Source organism: Thunnus thynnus, chromosome 20, assembly GCF_963924715.1.
Source record: "Thunnus thynnus chromosome 20, fThuThy2.1, whole genome shotgun sequence".
Classification (NCBI taxonomy): Eukaryota; Metazoa; Chordata; class Actinopteri; order Scombriformes; family Scombridae; genus Thunnus; species Thunnus thynnus.
The window spans coordinates 2749686-2768378 of record NC_089536.1 but is presented as its reverse complement, the minus strand read 5'-3'; the positions used below and the strand labels follow the sequence as shown (position 1 = coordinate 2768378).

Below are 18693 nucleotides of genomic sequence, written 5' to 3'. Positions count from 1 at the left end.
GGTGATTATACACTAATTAAAACATACTTATGAATATTATATTCTGTTTCTGCCAAGTCCGTTCTGCTGGATGCCACTAAATTCTACACACTGAACCTTTAAAATATACAGTAATATATACTTATTCAAGGGTTTTTCTTTATTTTTTACAATTTTCTACATTGTAGAACAATACTGAAGACGATGAAACTGTAAAACAACACATATGGAATCATGTAGTAAACAAAAAAGTGTTAAACAAACCAAACTATGTTTAATATTTTAGATGCCTCAACTTAGCTAGCTTTTGCTTTGTTGACAGCTTTGCTCATTCTTGGATTCTCTCATCCAGCTTCATATGAGGTAGTCACCTGAAATGCAACAGTCTTGAAGCAGTTTCCACACATGCTGAGCACTAGTTGGCCGCTTTTCATCCACTCTGCGGTCCAACAGAGTCTGGGATGGAGGGAGTTAGCAGAATCTGAGTGTGTAGTTACCCTTTAAATGAGCTTCCAGCTTCCCTCTCACTCACACTTGTTGCTCAAGAGCTGATTTTTCCTGCTTCATTTCCCTCAGCGCAGTCACCGCCTGCTCTCTACTCATTCTCTCTTTGCAGCTCCTCCATCTGGCTCTCACTGATGGGAAGTCCTGCTTTTAGCTCTCTATTCTCTGTAATTAATCCCTCCACCTGGCCTACAAACCTAACAGGTTGGATACTCGGCTCCGTCCATCTGGCTCCTTGCGGCCTTCAGATTAGCGATCAAGTCTCAACTGTGTGTTTCCAGATATAGATTAGATCGTCTGCCGTCACTTCAGTGTCCGAGTCTGACCTCCACCTCCGCCTCCTCCAGAGCTCATCCCACATCACGTCCTGTGTGGAGGTCTTTATGGCCGCTTTTGTATCGAACGATTCACTGTTTCCTTGAACCAAATCCCCACAGAGACATTAGAGAGGAGCAATCTGTAACGGAGCATCCCTCATTCTGTAACTCTGCAAGGACAAATTCATTACTGTCTAAGCTTTCTATTATATACTGGATATCTGATCCTGGTCATAAATAAATAGTCTGTAACATTAATATAAAATATATGAGTTTTATCTATCATACGTTATATTTCTCCTACCATTCCATGCTTTAGCTCCACAATATTTATATATGTTACAGCATTTTTCTACATTTTTCTTCATTTCTACATGAGATTATATCTCTGAACCAGGCAGATAAATCTCACTGAAGAGCAGAAACTGATTTTGTTTTAATGCTTTGTGATAATTTGTAATATAAATCTTAAAAAATGCTAACAGCGCTGATAGATTTATGCCCTACACCTCAACATAAATTTGGAGGTGCAGGTCTGCCTTTTTTCCATAATATATACACTTCTCTGACATGTTATCTCCCAGCCTGTGGTTCTCTGCAGTTGCACAGTATAAAAGAAACAGTACAAATCCTGTGTTAAACATTTATTTCCTCTCTTTATAAAACTCTTCTCAGTGCTTACAGACAGGCATCATTTTCCATTACAAGTACATCTTGTGCCAAAGAAAGTTGAGAAATAATGTAAACAATGCACACAAAGCCACTTCAACAACAACAGGCCAACATGCGGGAGCACATGCCTTTAAAAAGTTCATCATATTCCACTAAATTCACTCGAGCAGTGAAACAAAATGCTTTCTGACTTTACGTTTAAGTTAACAGTAAAGGATTCACGTCAGGTTGTTCCGAGTTAAAGTTAAACAAGTTAGTAAAGAAACAGATTTTAAAGGACGACACGTGTGGCTTTGTATGTTTCAGCCCATTAACAACAAATTATGTCTGCAGTGTTTGCTTATTTCATTGCAGAATGAAAATCTACTTGTTTGAAAATTGGAACTTATTTCAGAAAAGATAAACCATCATCCAACAAATTTTCTTTCTTTCGTTTTGGGTCTAAGTTATGTTATTGTTGTGTGGTGTGTTCAAAGACACTCCGACACCGTAGAGAGCACCAAATTCACAGTATCACACAGCATTTGAAAATGACAATTGAAAAACTGTTTGCACAGATTAACAGACTAAGAAAAAAACCTTTCCTCAGTGAATGAAGATAGTTTTCTTTTTTTCCCCGATAAATCTAATTTAAAAAACATATAACTTCAGTGAAAGCTGCTCTCTGCTGATTATCAAGAGTAACATGGTTTCCGGAAAGAAATAATGCTGTTGAGTTTTTAAAATGTAATTTTTCTGTGTTTTGAACACTATAAATTGAATCTTATTGCTCTGTATTGTATTGTGGTGGGGGCAGAAGTCTCAGTGACAGATTTCTAAAAATCTCAACAAATAAATCCCAAAATATTTACATCATTTACATGGTCCTCATACTGGAATGCTGATTGCTGATCTGGGGCACCCTTTGATAGGGCAAGGGTATCAGTTTTTTACAGGTTTAGGCAGCTGTCTTCATGGTTAAAAGAAAACAAGTTTGACTTGAGACAGGATAAAGACCTCTATCTCCAATGTCTGAAATCAGATTAAGTCTTATTTTAATCCAGAGTTCGTCTAAGTTTAGAATCCTTCAGTTTTGGGGTGGATCACGAGGCTTGATTTACACCTTGAACGCTCAACGATCTGGCTGTCGGACGATTGGCTGGAATTTGATATAATTTGAAGTGGTATTTCACATGTTTCAGCTAAGACTGTATGCTTGACTGAGACTGTGCTGCGATGGAAATAAGACCGTATTGTCCTAGTAGAACGTAGTAACGCTGCGTCTCTCTTTTTGTCAACATAGTTGAGGATGCGTTGGTCTTATATGAATAAAGTATCTGATTGCATTTGGTCACCTTCAGTGTGAGTGTCCATGTCGTGACGTGGAGATCGAGACGCACACTGTGAGTATAGAGGTCGTAGACTTTAGCTGTGCGGATAGGTCCATTAAAAACATGTGCAAGATGAACAAAATGTCTAGTGTTGTCCAGTTTTTGAGGCAAAGGTATAAGAATATTACAGAGATTAGTCCTTTCGCACTGACTGCAAACTCATGTTCAGAGAGTTCAGTCGAGAGGACAGTTTCCAGGATGTATTAAGCAGACTGAGTGAACTTCCTGTCAGTGTGAGCTTCCTGCATTTGATATAATACACTTGTCACTCTCTGCGGTGCTTTGTCTTTTCATCTGAAACCTTGTGACACCTGCTGAGCAGCAGGCAGGGCTGAATAGGAACAGAGTCGGCGGGGACATAAGTGAAGTGTTTGAACAGGCACAAAGGACAGGTGGCAGGCAGACAAGGGACGTGTGGCTTCTGGGGTTTACCTGCTCTTTAATGCCCTCACCCCTCCCCTCCTTAACGAGGACCATCATGAGTAGCTCTGTCGCTCCATTAAACTTTAATCAAAGCCTGCTCTCACATCTCAATGCTGTATTATTATCTTAAATGTTTATTCAGTCATCTCCGAGACCCCCACCGCCCTCAACAGGCTAAGGTCACTGTCACTACACGCTCTCTCTCACACCCCTCTGATGTTGTCAGACAGCGGGAGATATCTTCAAAGAAGCGGCTCGTATCTACGTCTGCGTACGAACTCTCAGAACTCAGTGTGGGACGACCGCGGGGCGACATGAGCAGATTGACACGGGGGACACACAGGGGAGCTCACACTGTGTCTCTTACTGTTACAGTAAACACAATGAGGACTGTAGAGGGATGAGAGCAGGCAGGTGGCTCGAACTGGAAACTTTAAACCAGAATGGGTGGTCAGAGGAGTAAATGGAGGACGGATCTACACTTTGAGTGGGAGATGTATATATATACTGCACTTAAGACTGCATTGTCGAGTGAAGCATTAAAAAATGTTTGTGATGCTATAGAGAGATTTGACCGACTGCATATGTCAGAAAGCTTTTAAGTTCTATGGAGTTTCTTTTTCTTAAAACATTAAAGCTACATTTATGTCTCTTTTTTGGCTCCTTAGACGAAAAAGCTAACAAAAAACAAGCTAACGGACAAACAGCCAAGTTGTTATGGCTTACGTTAGCAAACAGAGCGACATTAGCATTCATTTAGAGTCATGTTTGTGTCCACCTGATGAAGAAATATCCAATATTCACTCTCCTTTTAGCTCTGGTTTGGTCTCCATCCACCCCTGAGAAAAATATATGGGTCTTAAGCTGCTAGGTGTTTTGATTTTTTCACCAGTTCTTCGCTAGCGATCTTGTCTGCTGTTTGGTGCTGGTTAGCGTACGGTGGGTTAATCAGAGCTTGTTTGCTGGTGATTTTCTGTATTTTTCTTATTTTCTGAACCAACAATGAACTGATCTACTAACAAGTATTGTGTGTGTATCCAACACCTGATATGTCTTATATGTCAATGAGTCATGTCGCTGCACTGGATGACATGTTCCTTGTGCTACACTAGTCCTTGCGCTACATTTCGCAACCTCTTGACATTGTACTACATCGTAAGTTCAGTACAAAGTCAAGAAGTTGTGATATGTAGCGCAAGAAGCTAGCGAAGCTCTGTGAACAGAATCGAATTCCCGCACATGCTCAGTGGCGTCTGCCTTACACAGAACTACTCTTGAAGACTGAAAATGTGAACACTGTTAGTCCTTGAAGCCGTTTCTAAACAAACTAACGTGCCCAAACTCTTGCAATTCCATCAAATCTTTGTTAACAATTACAGTCTCGTTACTATGAAAACTGTGTGGAAAAATAAAGTAACGCCATCTGTTAAGATGTAACTCTCAGACATGACCAAAACCTCAATGTTTGAGGGAATCAAATGTTTAGGTAAAGACCAGGCTGACATATACGATTCTATTTAGCAGCTTTTTATACAATATATGAAAATGCTCAATTAAAACCAGTATAATCATGACTGATAGTATATGGTTTATGATCCAAAATACAGCAAATGTTTTAATTAGCTATATTTAGGTAATTGAAGCTTGAAGCTTGACATAAAGTAAAGCCCTTAAAGTCTGGACTAATTGCTGACTTGGTTTTAATGATGTTCACTATCTCTTGTGGGTTTTTTTTGCTTTTGGGTTTGTTTTGTTTGGAATTTTTTTTTGTTTTGTTTGTTGTTGTTTTTTTGTTTTGTCTGTTTTTATTCTTTTTGCTTTGTTGTAAACGTGCTCAGATGGCTGCAGCTTTAAAAAAAAAAAAAATCAAGAATTAATATCAAGTCATCAGACTACAGAAACAGCTCATTTCTCAATATCTACTTCGACATTAGAAAGCTGCCTAACACAACACATTAGTGTAACATGAAATATCTAATTGACAGCATAGGGGCTCTACAGAAATTACTGTATACACACATCAACAACAGATGGCTCATTCAGATCTTGTTAAATAAAATCATATATGCAAATTAGCAGTTAGAGGTTTAAGCTCAGATGTCTTATTTTTCACTACAAGCAACACTTACACAACAACTGATACAGTTAATTTTTCATCAAATTACAATGATGTCACATGAAAAGTCTTGTTGCAGCGAATGGAAATGTACTAGGAGTGTATGTGTGCGCGTGTTCGTGCATGCATAAGAGTGTGTACCTTCTTGTGAGTTTCTGTGCGTGTCTGTGCAGACCATCAGGCTAATCCGTGGTTTGTTTAGCCAGAGCTGAGGCCATGTTGGTGATGTAGCGGAGTGGCTGTTTGAAGAGCAGGGTCTTCACTCCCGCTGCTTAAACAGCAAGCTTTCATTTAAGGCTCCATCGAGTTGCATTTCATGAAAAATAAACACTCGCCTTAGCAGCTGTGGTTTTTGTGCCTGGGAGCGCACTGCAGAGACAGAGTGAGATTTCTTTGCTCGAGTGGCTGCGCTCAGTGGGGCGGATTGTCTTTAGGGCATTCAGCATCTTTACACAACTGCAGGAGATAGCAGACAGTTCAAATTAAAACTCCCTCTGTGGTGCTTCCAGAGTGAGTATCATAGCAGAGTGATTTAAACTGATTGAAGCAAACTGACTTCTACTTAACATGACGAAAGTGGGATTGTGAGGATGAATGAATCACATTTAGCAGCATGCAAAAAAGGAGTTTAACTAATTTCCTCATTTTTTCCCTCTCCTGTGTATTAACCACAGACCTAACTACTGGACTGAAGACAAAGACTCTTGTTTCCCTTGAACAATGTAAAAAATAAAAGAATTCTGTCACATTACTACCATGTATGGAAAAGAAAAAATGCTAAAAACCGACTTTAAATTTGTCAAATTCCTCTCAAGAAAAATAAATATGCTGTCATCTTATCTGATTTACATAGACAAACAACACCCGGTGACATGTAATAATACAAAAAACTGCTTCTTGTGACTCGGTTGAGTTCATTTAAGGCCCTTTGAGAGAGCTCCAGGGCTGACTGGCAGCTGTCCACGAACGTAGCTGGAACATAGAGTGCGTCTCTGAGGTCAGAAGTGCTCAGGGACCGTGGGATGATGGGTGATTTGGATTAAGAGGAGGGGGCACGGGGTCACGAAGGCTTTCTGGCCCTACGAGGTGACAAGGGGGTGGAGTCCCGCTGAGAGCGCTTGTTGTTCCCACTGTACAGGGAAGAGATGGAGGCGTTGGTGGGGGCCTGCTGTTGTGGCAGAGCACGGCGAGGATACAGCGGGCCACCTCTGAGCAGCACAACATCCCGCACGGCGCTGCGGAACGGCTTACTGACGAAGCAGTAGAGGAAGAAGTTCACAGCTGTGTTGAGCATAGCCAGCATGTTGGACAGGTCGTAGGCCAGGTGGACGCGCCAGTCCCGGTGAACTGAGGACACATACAGGTGGTAGATGACCACGATGGTCCTGGGAGCCCACAGCACGGAGAATACAGAGGTGATGGCCAGCAGCATGGCGGTGGTTTTCCCAAGTCGCCGTGGAGGTGCCGACTTCGGCCCGCGTTCTTCCTTGCAACGCTGCTGCCTTTGCCTCACCCTCAGCGTGTGGATTATCAAAGTGTTCAGCACTAAGAAGATGCTGCAGGGCAGGAAGTAGATTATAGTCACATGCGTCCAAATGAGGACGGTGTCCAGCGCCGTGGGCGGGTGGCTGTTCCGCCACATGTCCGACCACCAGAAGAAGGGCACGCCTGATACAAGCGATAACATGAGGACGGTGGCGATGATCTTCCTGGCTCGGGCTGGGTAGCTGATCTGCCGGTGGAGGAGGGGGTGGCACAGCGCCACGTAGCGGTCCACGGTGAGAGGCACGGTGGACCAGATGGAGGCGTGGTTGGCGGCAAACTCGGCAGCACTGACAAAGTGCAGCAGGAGCACGGGGACATCACGGTGAAAGACGGCCGTCTCCAGCAGGAAGCCGACAAAGATGATGAAGAGCTGGGAGAGAATATCTGAGCCTGTCACGGCCAAAAGGTAGTAGTACAGAGCTCTCTTAGTGCGGGACGCCAATCTGCACAAGGCCACTGCTGTGAGGATGTTAACTGACAGAAACAAAGAGAACAAAGTAGAGAATTAGATCATATTAGCTGCTATTTATAATATACTGTATACCAGCATGAAAAGGAAGAAAGCAGTAACCACAGAAACGGTCAAACAAACACCAACAAACTGTGTAACAGACTGATATGTTGTAAAACCTCCATTTCATTTCCTCCTTATAGGCTGATAGTACATTCTGCCTTTGGACAATCAATTGTTTTTTAAAAGTTCTTGTTCTCTAAAACTAGTTTGAGGAAGAAAATAAACTCAGTCTAAATTAGCCTAAATTCATCTGTTTTGTTTTGTCTTTCTGTCCACCATTTGTGTTTTTAATTTTTACATTATATGTTTTAATTGTGACCTGCAAAGGGACTGCAGACAAAAATGAGCTCTTACTCTGGTACATGTGGCAACATTTATGTTTAATATTGTAAACAGTCCATTAGAAGTTAACAAAAATGATCTACAATCTAATACATTCAAATAGTTAACAGCAATTTAACCGTAGCTTAATTAGATCAAATCATATCGATGGCCAAAGTGCAAAACCCCCTATCTGCAGAATTTTCTGATTGGCAGATTTCACTTTGGATGATGAGAACAAGGAAGGCTGCTCATATTCAGTTTGTCTGCAGGATAATCCCGCCCTTCGTGGTCACAGAAAAGTCACACAACAAAACAAAAACACAACGCAGAGTCCCTGAGTGTGTAGAGAGGCTACAGCACGAGTGGGTTACACAATCAGTTACACAATCACTGAACATTCATTTCCAGTGGACGAGGAAGCAAATACACTGAATTTAAGGTATTCTGACCCTAGTATACTACAATGTAGTAACTATTACATTTACTACATCTTTTTACCTGAAAATAAACTTGATTTTATTTTTAATTTAATTTTAATTATTAACTTAATTTAGAGCATCGTTTCGTAGAACCTCTTCCAACTTGCACCAAGTGCAAAAGCTCCTATCTGCACTTTGTGAGGCATTAATATCTAGTCGGTATTGTTAACACATAATATAAACATATAGTCTAGAAACAGTGTATTATGTATTGGGTGTCCTTAACAAATAGCATTCTGCAAGAAAACAAGTTTTTTTTAGTTTTCTCAAAAAAGTGCATTTTTCAGATAGGAGGTTTTGCTCTTCGGCCATCAATATGTTAATTTGATGTCAGAAGTTAAAATGGCAGTTAGCCTACTGCCACCCTGCCAAGCTAGGCAAGGTGCCTTTAGCAGGACCAGTTTAGCAAACGTTTCATAACTACATAATGACTGGATTTAGCTACTGTCTTATTTATTCTTAATAACAAACTAAAATACGAAAATGTAGCTTTAGCCAAGGTTTTCTGTGGTTATCACTAGCTAGCTTTAAATTTACTTGCTAAAGGAAAGTAACAGTTTGACTTGGTTTTTAGCTGTGCATAGAAGTAACTATATTTTTTATTAGCTGTTTTCATGCAAATTATACATTTCTACAGTTTGATCATGTTTTTTTTTTTTAGGACAAAACAAATAATAAAAAAGTCATTTTGGCTGTAATGGATTAAGCAGTCCTACTTTTTAAAAGCTGAACGTGCAAAAGAAAAAAAAAAACATCTTATTTGTGTCCCTGTAGCACATCCAATACAGTATCTCCTCTGTACTATTTACAGTATCTCTCTTTTTTTCAAACATCTGGTCAGCAGCAGGACATTTCCACAGCATTTTGTTGGACAACACCACCAGACCCTTTCAAGCATACAGCTGTTGACTTCGGCCCTCTGGCCTCTTTATTTATCTCCCTTTGGGGCCAATTACTTAATACGACGTCCGGAGGTCATCTGCATGCTCTGACGACATGTCCGAGTGTTTAGAACACCACACTGCCTAAATCCCTGCTGGATCAATACCAAATCACTGCCATCGACTTGTAGGTGAAGCACAGTAATGAGAACAATGCTGGCGTTAATGCTGTCCATCACAGTGACAGGTATTTACACTTTTTATTATTGAGGAGTCAAATTTTAATGCAGAGAGATTCCAAAAACTGTTGGCTGGAGGGATCAATGGATGGATATATAGGCCACGAAGCCAAACAAACCAATTATTAGATGATTAGATTATTGTGAGTTGCCAGCCATCAGTGCCTGGTCATGTGCTACAACTGTGTATTACCTCACTGGTTCATTTGAGCACCTCTAACTCACTTGTGTATTGATTTCCTCTGTCTTGCGCAGTTCCCACTTACGTTATAAATATATATCAGCACAGAGAAAACCACTCAGTTTACACATTGACTGTGGGTCAGTACAAATGCAACCAATAAAATCATGTAATTTCAAAGGGTGGTTTTAAAGGGTAATTTATTTTATTTTATGCATTTATATGACTTTTTTGTATGGAGGCTTTGCTATTGAGTTTTTGAGCAAACATGTCAAGATACCACTAGAGGTAAGTGAGGTATGCTTTGCCAACAGTGTACCTGGTACTCCCACACAGAGCAGAATACTGTAGTAGATGACGGGAATGAAGCCCAGGACACATTTGGACCTCTGCAGCTCCTCAGGTTTCAGGCCCAGCTCCTGGTGGCCGGCCGCTGTCACATTGGGCCAGTCGATCATGACCTTGGCGCTTCCCCTAGAGAATAAGGCAGAGACGGAGGAATGTTTTCAGGCCTCGCAGTCAAGTGTTTTAAATAAGACAGCAATAAAAAAAAAAGGAAAACAGTTGAATTTGTGGACTTAAAAGATAAGGCAGATGATATTCTGTATTTTTGTTATTGTCAAGAAATCCCATGAAAAGACCAAAACCAACAATAAATTGACCCTACTAACAATATCGTCTGTGTATCCAAAACCGTAGACCTCCATTGTTGTCCAAAAACTACTAAGCTACACCGCTGCATTGGGTGACATGTTTCTTCATTATCATGAAAGGAGAAGGAAAAGAAAAGGAAATGCTCACTAATGCACCAAATGTGTATCAATCGGCTTAAAATAGTCCCCAACAAATGCACAATTGACTTCAGTTTGAGTAACATTTGCTTAAAAGTACAGTCCCCAGCTGTTTTAGGAAATTACAGAGTCTATTTTAAATATGAAACTATATAGTTATGACCTGTTCAAATGGGACAAATTTGGGTCCGAGTGACACAGACGTAGGATTGTTGGAAAGTATATATCATGAGATTTGAGAACAGCAAGAAAAATATACAACAATGCCAGACTTATCTTGTTCTAATGCTACAGTACAGTTTGTTCTGCAAGGCCTTAACAAGGACATCTGTAATACTAAACTTGATTTACATGAGCGGTTTTTGAATATTTTGTGTTCAAAGTAAATAGCTTTAAATCTGACTGCTTTTAAAGTTTCATAAGGAAGGAAAAACACCAAAGTTCTCAACTGAAACTTGGACTAATAAAACTATTTCAGGCACGTTTGCAGCTCCGTAAAGCTTATCCAACAACAAGTAAATCTCTGGGATATGTCATTTACATAAATAAAATAAAAGATAATTATATTTTTATTAATAATTTGGGTTATACCACAGTGGTTAGGAAGAACTTGAACATATGACTTGCTTCATATGTTTAGATAAGCACAGAAGGTTTCTGAAAAATGATCTTATATTGTTTTTCAATATTGATGTTTTTTTAGAAGGCTTTTAATGAACATCATATCCCATAAGTCCCTGCGGGCTAAATGACACAGCCAGACAGAGGAAGGCAAGTCCAGTGGAGGGGTGGCGGCGAGTTCAGACATGTCCGTAATAACAGCAGGACAGAAAGGTGCAAATGCATTGGGGAGTTTTATGGATGTAGACAAGTTATGATGTAAGTACCTGTGCTGCTGCGCTTGTAGTTCTTTTAATGGGGACTGTAGTTTTTTCTGTCTGAGAATATGGAACGTAAACTCCATGAACAAGCTTCATTTTTTCCAGAGAGACTAATTTAAGAGACGCTGAATAAGAGATTGCATTGAGTTAGAGAGGCTAGTGGAATGGAGGCTAGCTGGATGTGATGCCATGACTTCAGCTCTCTATAGTATCAGTCTGATACGATGCATCAAGTTTTGACAAATTATTATTTGCAGATGATGAGCTGCTTTATGTTGCTGCATCTTGTATTTTACTCAGAGTGATGTCGCGTTAATGGTGTTTGCTTCTCTGAGCTGTTTGCTGTTTTTCAGAAATAAAAAACTGTGGAAAACAAAAGGAAAAAAACTCCCCCAGATTTTGGACTCAGTCAATTAAACTGCAGGTCGACAACAACAGATGGGCTGACAGCGATGACCCCGTTACCCTCACCCTCCTCTGAGTCATTATCCTGTCTCCCCATAGCACCTTTTCACCTATGGTGCCATCCATCCTGTTTTTCTCCGTCTGTCTCTCCTCTGCCTGCTCTCCTCATTTACTTCACTCATCCATGAAGCCATATTTGGACTGTGTTATCTCTCAAGCTCTCAGTGACAAACCATTTGTGGGTGCTCAACCAACGTAAACATCATCATCATGGAGCCACAATAACCCAACCGGTGAAACTGGTCTCATGATGTGAGCGGGGCAATCTCTACTCCTAACAGTTGGTCATATTTAATTACCACCACTGTAAAGGCCATTTATGTGTCAAAACCCTGCATGTGCATTATCTGACTGGCACATTTTATGGTCTGTAGGAGGAATGTGATCATAAAATTGAGCATCAAATATCACCTCAGCACAATAAACTGCGCAGACCAGCATGGATCGAACCAATCAAGATCAATGATGTAATCCAGTATATAGTTGTGCAGAAAGGGGAGAGGTGGGTATTATGTTAACTGCTTTTCTTAGAATGTGGCTGTAATTGTTATTTTCCTTTACATGTGGATTCTGGTTTTTAGATAGCGGACAGCTACCTGAAAACTGTATAATACATTCTGTATTTTGTGAAAGATGGAGGAGTGAAGTGAGATCAGGAGGATTCAGGTATTGTGGTCGTCTTGTGACTGAGCTGGCAGACAGAAGCTGGGGATGGAGTCACTGGAGACGACCATATTTGATTCACAACTTCTAAAATTGGCTCCTTGATTGACGTCAACCACTAAAAGGCATTTGAAGGTCTTTGCATGGTTGGTTACTGGGTAAAAGGTCTGAAATGTCTCGTCTTCAGTCTCATTGGTTCACACTTTAAAATTAAGCCATATTCAACTGTTCATTTTGTTCATTTTAATTGTTTCACCTGTGATTTTTAGCCCCAAAAGGTAATACGAGCTCGCGGCAATTGAAAAGTCCCAATGAGGATGTTTCTTTCCTTCTTCCTTCCTTCATTTGTCTTTCTCTTTCTTTCTTTCCTTCCTTCTCTCTTTCCTTCTGTCTATCTTTGTTCCCCTTTTTTCTTACTTTTAATGTTCTTTTACAGCTTTTCATGCACAAACATCTCAGCAGTCAGCAACTTGTCAGCTCTTTTCTTCAGGAATCGCTTTTTCTAGTTGTTACTGCGCAGCCACATTTTTACGTTTCCTTTCTAAATGAAAGAAAAATTATAATCAAAAGGCAAAATGTTTTCATAAAAGTAGTTTTTACTAAGCAGAAAAATTTTGGCTGACAAATTAATCGCCCCACAGGGTCGGTTTGCTCGCTGTTCTGTAGTTTATCACACAATCTTCACCAGCAGACTGAGCGGAGTAGAGATTTAAAGTTCATTCTCGATCTTGTAAACATCTGCAATTCCACGACAAGTGGTGAAACTCATCTTTTGAAGATAATGTGATATGATCGAAAGCTCAGGCGCAGCTGCTGAATAGACCTTGTGATGAGATTTGTCAACTGCTGTTTCCAACACCGAGAATGAACTTGCATCTAAGTTTTTTAATGGAGTGAAGTGAAGCCTGCCAGAAAGCTGAAGTGTTGTAGTCCGACTAAATGTCTTCATACTGTTTTAATATTTAGTGTAATCTCATGTCTGTCCTGTCTCTGAATTAACCGCTGACGTATTTTTCATTTCTTCAGCCTCAGCTATGATGCATGCTATGATAAGAAGTCTTAATCGCACTACATGCTTGCAGAGTTTTGGCACCGAGACTTAAATCCAGGCCATAAATTAAATAATTCGTCTCAATGCTTTGGAATCTGCAGCTCAGAGTTTGCAGAATGATCCGACTCCACTTTGTTCTTTGTTGTTCTTCGTTTTACTCAAATACATGCCAGTTACTTTGTTTATCAATATGAGCATTCTCATATTTCACTCTTTGTTATGTAACAGTATCCCATGTGCTGAGATAGGATGTCCTATCCAGTATTAATAGGAGTTCAGCTCCTATGGGAGGTGCACGGAGCACGCAGATATACATTCACCCCGACATACTGTAGTGTCTGACCTCTGAGAAGAACACACCTGTTTCTATCTGCTAGGTTCTGAAGTGTTGAAAATGTTATATGTAATGTAATCAATTAAACCTAATTTATCAGACAACATCAATGTTAAAACTTCAGAAAGAATTGAATTAGAAAAAAGTCTCTACATAGAAATATGTTATATGGCTGGTTGACCATTTATTTTACTTTCCACAATCATGTGCAAAAAATTGAAACTGCTTTAAGAAATGTTTTCTGTTTGCTGCAAAAAAAAATCTTGATCACACCACATTTTTAATTCGATCATGGTGACATCCAGTATATGCAGGCGTCTGACTCTCTGTGTTTTATATTGAACGCTGGAATAAGAACTCATTGCATGTTAATTGGATGGATCTCACTAAAAATACAGAGTCATCGGTAAACTTCCTGGTTACCTTCCTGAAATGTTTTCTCCTGTTTCTAACAGCGATCAGACCAGATCATCTTCAGTATCTCTATATTCTGCTTTAAACCGGCATTTTCATATTATGCGCCCTGGGTTTGGATAAATGGAAAACGCTGCCTTCATATCAGACATTCAAACATCACATTAAAAAAAAGGGTTTCATGAGGAATTCATTGTTTTAAATAGTCAAGTTTTCTCTCTCATATTTCTAACATCCTGTTTTGTCATGTTGGATGTGATTGTTATAAATGACGTGTTTTTATGTAACTTTGTGACCTTGTTCGCTGCCATTTTGGCAAGGTCTCCTTTGTAAAAGAGATTATGAGACTTCCTGGTAAAATAAAGGTTTAAGAAATAAAGTGATAAAAGCAGCTAACTAGGGCTGTAACTATGTATTATTTTGATTATAGATGAATCTGCTGATTATTTTCTTAATAAGTCGATCACTGTTTGGTCTATACAATGTCAGAAAATAGCAAAAAAAAGCCCATCACCTCATCTTCAAAATGTTTTCAGTCCAAAGCACAAATATATTCAACTTATTGTCACAGAATACCAGCAAATGTTCACATCTGAGAGGCTGGAAGCGCAGTTCAAAGCAAACTAAAATTGGACTCAAGCACCACTACTGCATAAATTTACACAAGAAACAAAGTAAAACGACATCTGCAGGCCTGCAAGTGAGTTATTTCTGCCTTTTTTTCATCTGTAAAGACACCTGATGTGTTTCATCATGCTCTCAGGAGAAACATGATGATTATGAATGAGAATGTAGTGAGACTGCCAGCAAAACACGACACAAGGGGACCAGTAATTACACTGACCAATCAATATCTCTGCAGCCGCTTCTTTTACACCGGCTGACATCCTCTTTAATTCTGAAGGATGCAAATGAAACCTGGAGAGATCTGCGTCTCCTCTGCTACCTCTTCATTACATTTAACTCCCCAGAAATGTCCTTTCCTCGGTCCCTCAGGTGCTGCACATTCTGCAGCTGGTAATAGAGTTGTTCCCACTTCAGAGGTGTTTTATTAACTCCAGTTTAATCAGTCACGACTCTCAGACAGCCACAGTTTTCTTACACAGGGGAAATTAAAAACATTGATGTAACTAATCAAGCTTCTCCAGTCAAATGTCAGCAGACAGAAGAATCCCCCCCTTTAAAAACCATCAACTTTAACAGGACAACTGAGCGGATAGTCTGAAGACCAGAGGCTGGCCGAGGCATGTTTCTCATTAAGACTCTATTTTGGACAGTCTTCCCAGGCTTGAGATGTGGCTGGAGGCTATAGGACGTGACTCTGCAGGGGGGTTTAGTGCCCAGGAAGCTGAGCTGAACTCTCTGAGTCCTCTTAATTATTCATCAAGAGACTGTGCACCTGAAACAACAGCGCTGCCAGATAAAGGCTGCTGCTAGCATTACTGTACAGCAAACATATCACTGTTTCACATCCGTGCGAGGAGAGTGCATTTTGGTGTTTAGGAGGAAAGTGAGAGCTATTTCAGGCGTCATGTTGGATCCTGGAGATGAGGTTTCACAACGCTCAGTCTGGATCGAACACTGATGGATGACAGGCAACACTGGAATCTGACTTTACAGACTTTTACTGTTAAATTCATCCCTGAGGCCAAAATCCTGACCTTTGGTCAGCGCTGTTAAGAGGACAGGAAGAAGTGCATTTTGGCATCAGAAATTACAGGCTGATATGATGACAAATGTCTATTTCTTGGAAGATTCAAGGGGTTGAAATAACACGGAAATGCTTCAAGTAAATTCTGCTAATATTAAAGCTGAGTTCAACACAATGTCAATTATGAAACAATTGGAAGTGATACAGTCCAGGCCCATTCTCCATGCTCCCCTAAATAACTTCTCTAATAAGACTGTACCTTGCACCATCATTGCAAGAAGTCAATGATGTATAACAGTGCTGATTGCACAAGGAACAGAAACATTTCATGCTTTTGCAGCAGAGCAGCTGAGACACGTGTGCATAAATAGTGACTAGAAAGTGTTTTCTTTGGCTTTGTTTTAGCCTTGTATGGTCAATCTCACTGTCTTTAGTCCTACCTTGACATCCAGTTTTTCACAGCGACTCTCCACCTGGGTCTCAGCCAGTCCTCCGCTTTGTCGTTCCCCCAGAGGCTCCTACAGAGTCCCCGTCATCGCTGCTGGACACCCGCTGTGGAGACGTGGAGGAGAAGGAGGAGGAGGAGGAGAAGTGGAGTCCAAGCAGCCGGTACATCACTGCAACGAGTGAGCAGAGGGAAAGGGGAGAAAGGGAGGCAGAGGGGAGTGAAAATGTGATGGGAGGGGGTTAGGGAAGGAAGAGAGAAAGAGGGAGGGATTGATCTGTGGACGGAAAGAGGTGAATGAGGGGAGGAAACAGATCAGAAAGAGAAGAATACAGGAGAAACTGATGGCAAACCACATGAAGTCTGGCATGCAATACAAAATGGTAACGCATCTTAGGCTGTCTTCCAATATCACAAAGGCATCTAAGTGGGATTTAAGTCTTTAGTGCATTTACACCGGAAAAGCAACAAAATAAATACACTCAAAGCTGCCAGTATGCAGTCTAATGCTGTCTCCAAATTCCATACTGTGTACTAATTATATACTGTATGTATGAAGTACTGATTGTTAAAGGTCAAAGTCGCAAAATGTTTGTTCTTATTTTGTTTAAACCTGCATTAACTGATGTTTCTTGTCCACTTGTTCTGTAGTAGTGAACACATCATTATCTTTTAAGTTGATATGTTGAACTTGTTAGCAAACAGTTGCTTATTTCCACATCCAGCAGTTACGGAGCAACATTATCATTCATGTGGAGTCGTGTTTCTGTCCACTTGGTGAATGTAAGTCCAATATTTACTCTCTTTTAGCTCTGTTTCTGCTCTCTACCAACTCCTGAGGGAAATATCTGGCTCTTTAGCTGCTAAATGCTCCACTATGTTCACCAGCTAGTCTACAGCTAACTGTGTCTGTTTGCCGTTTGGTGCTGAGCAGGTAGTGTACAGCGGCTTTTTACAGCTTTTTCTTAGAAAACGACGCTATGAGAGCGCTGAGAGTGAACCAGAACAGTAAAGTTGCAGATAAACAATGAGCCAAAACTCGCTACAAAGCTCCATAAAGCCGAGAGGAGCTGCAGAGTCGCTGATAAAGTTCATCACTACGAGACACAACCAACACATTACATACTGACAGATCAGACTTTGTTATCAAACTGTGTCCCATTACATTCTACGTAGTAATTAAAAAAAAAAAAAAAAAGGTTTTGAGTATGTGTTCACACTGGAAAAGTGAGAACATGACATTACAGGCAAACAGTGCATCAACATCACACTCAAAAATGTGTTTTTAATCTGCATATTAACTAAAATTTGGGTATAATGTTTGTAGTCACTTTTCCAGTAAGAACACACTAGATAGATAATATAATGGCAGATAATATATCAGTGTATAAGTCAGCCAGTAAATTTTAGAGAAATAAGTACAGAAATGCAAAAGATATGTTTTGACAGAGTAGCACCATTCTACAGTTTGTTAGCAACTTGCTGTTGGTGATGTAACAACTCCAGCAAGATACAAGAAAAAAAGATGAATAAAGTGTTAAAGTGTTTGGAGAAACTTTCCAAAGTTTTATAGACATTTGTTGGCGATTACGACTTTAGTTTCGGTTAAGTTTCGGCCAAGTCTTCATGGGATCAATTGCTCTGAGACCTCACTGAAGCTGACGGCAGCGCTACACCAGCAGGGATCAGACCAAATAATAAAACCCAGCGGGAGCAACTTCCTAATTTCATGTATGTATTCTTAACAGCAGATGAAACTAACACAATTACAAGCGAGGAAGTCACTGAGATCAGTGGGTCTGAGAGTTGCGTTATTGTTACGTACAAGACAAATGTGTCCTTAATTTAACTAAATCCTTTGAGAAATCCCATCTCACGACTCAAAATTGTTGACGATAGCAAAGCTCCAAAGCAAACAGAGCATTAAATGGGTAGATTTGTAGAACTAATCCATCCATCAGTTCAGTTCTGTTGACAAACCATTTGCAAACCTAAGGACTGCGTGAGCTCACTTTGACCCAATATGGCTTCCTTCACCCTGCAGCTGCCAATTATTGTATGTTTTTCCATATTTTTATACCTCCAACCTTACAGTTCGCCAGGGGTTCACTCAGGCAAACAATGAACCTCAGCAGCGAATGATCATGCACAGACATGACTCATAATTGATCAGACCGGGTTAGATTGGAGGCAGATGATGCACAGGATGCAGGGGGAATAAATAAAAATCAAGCTGGATATGATGAGATCAGCTTAATGTTTTCTGCTTCATGATTCTGATGCAGTGGTTGATATGCGTCGCCACAGTCATCAGAAAACCAATCTTCTTTTTATGGACAATAATGACCTTAGAAAACCCAGAGCAAAGCACCGATGCAGTACTCTGCACAAATACACTGAAGTTTTTGTACTTCTATAACTTGTACCTTCAAAAACACAACTGAATCATAGCTT

At 40.2% G+C, this 18693-nt stretch overlaps 1 protein-coding gene across 1 annotated transcript; it reads right to left on the bottom strand.

Moving 5' to 3' along the window:
- Positions 1–246: 246 nt before the first annotated feature.
- Positions 247–16502, bottom strand: gpr142 (G protein-coupled receptor 142). Its single transcript, XM_067576372.1, has 3 exons — positions 16235–16502; positions 9864–10018; positions 247–7400 (listed from the first exon to the last, which is right to left on the bottom strand). The coding sequence occupies exons 1-3, from the start codon at positions 16240–16242 to the stop codon at positions 6442–6444; spliced, it is 1122 nt and encodes a 373-aa protein (XP_067432473.1). The 5' UTR covers positions 16243–16502; the 3' UTR covers positions 247–6441.
- Positions 16503–18693: the final 2191 nt, after the last annotated feature.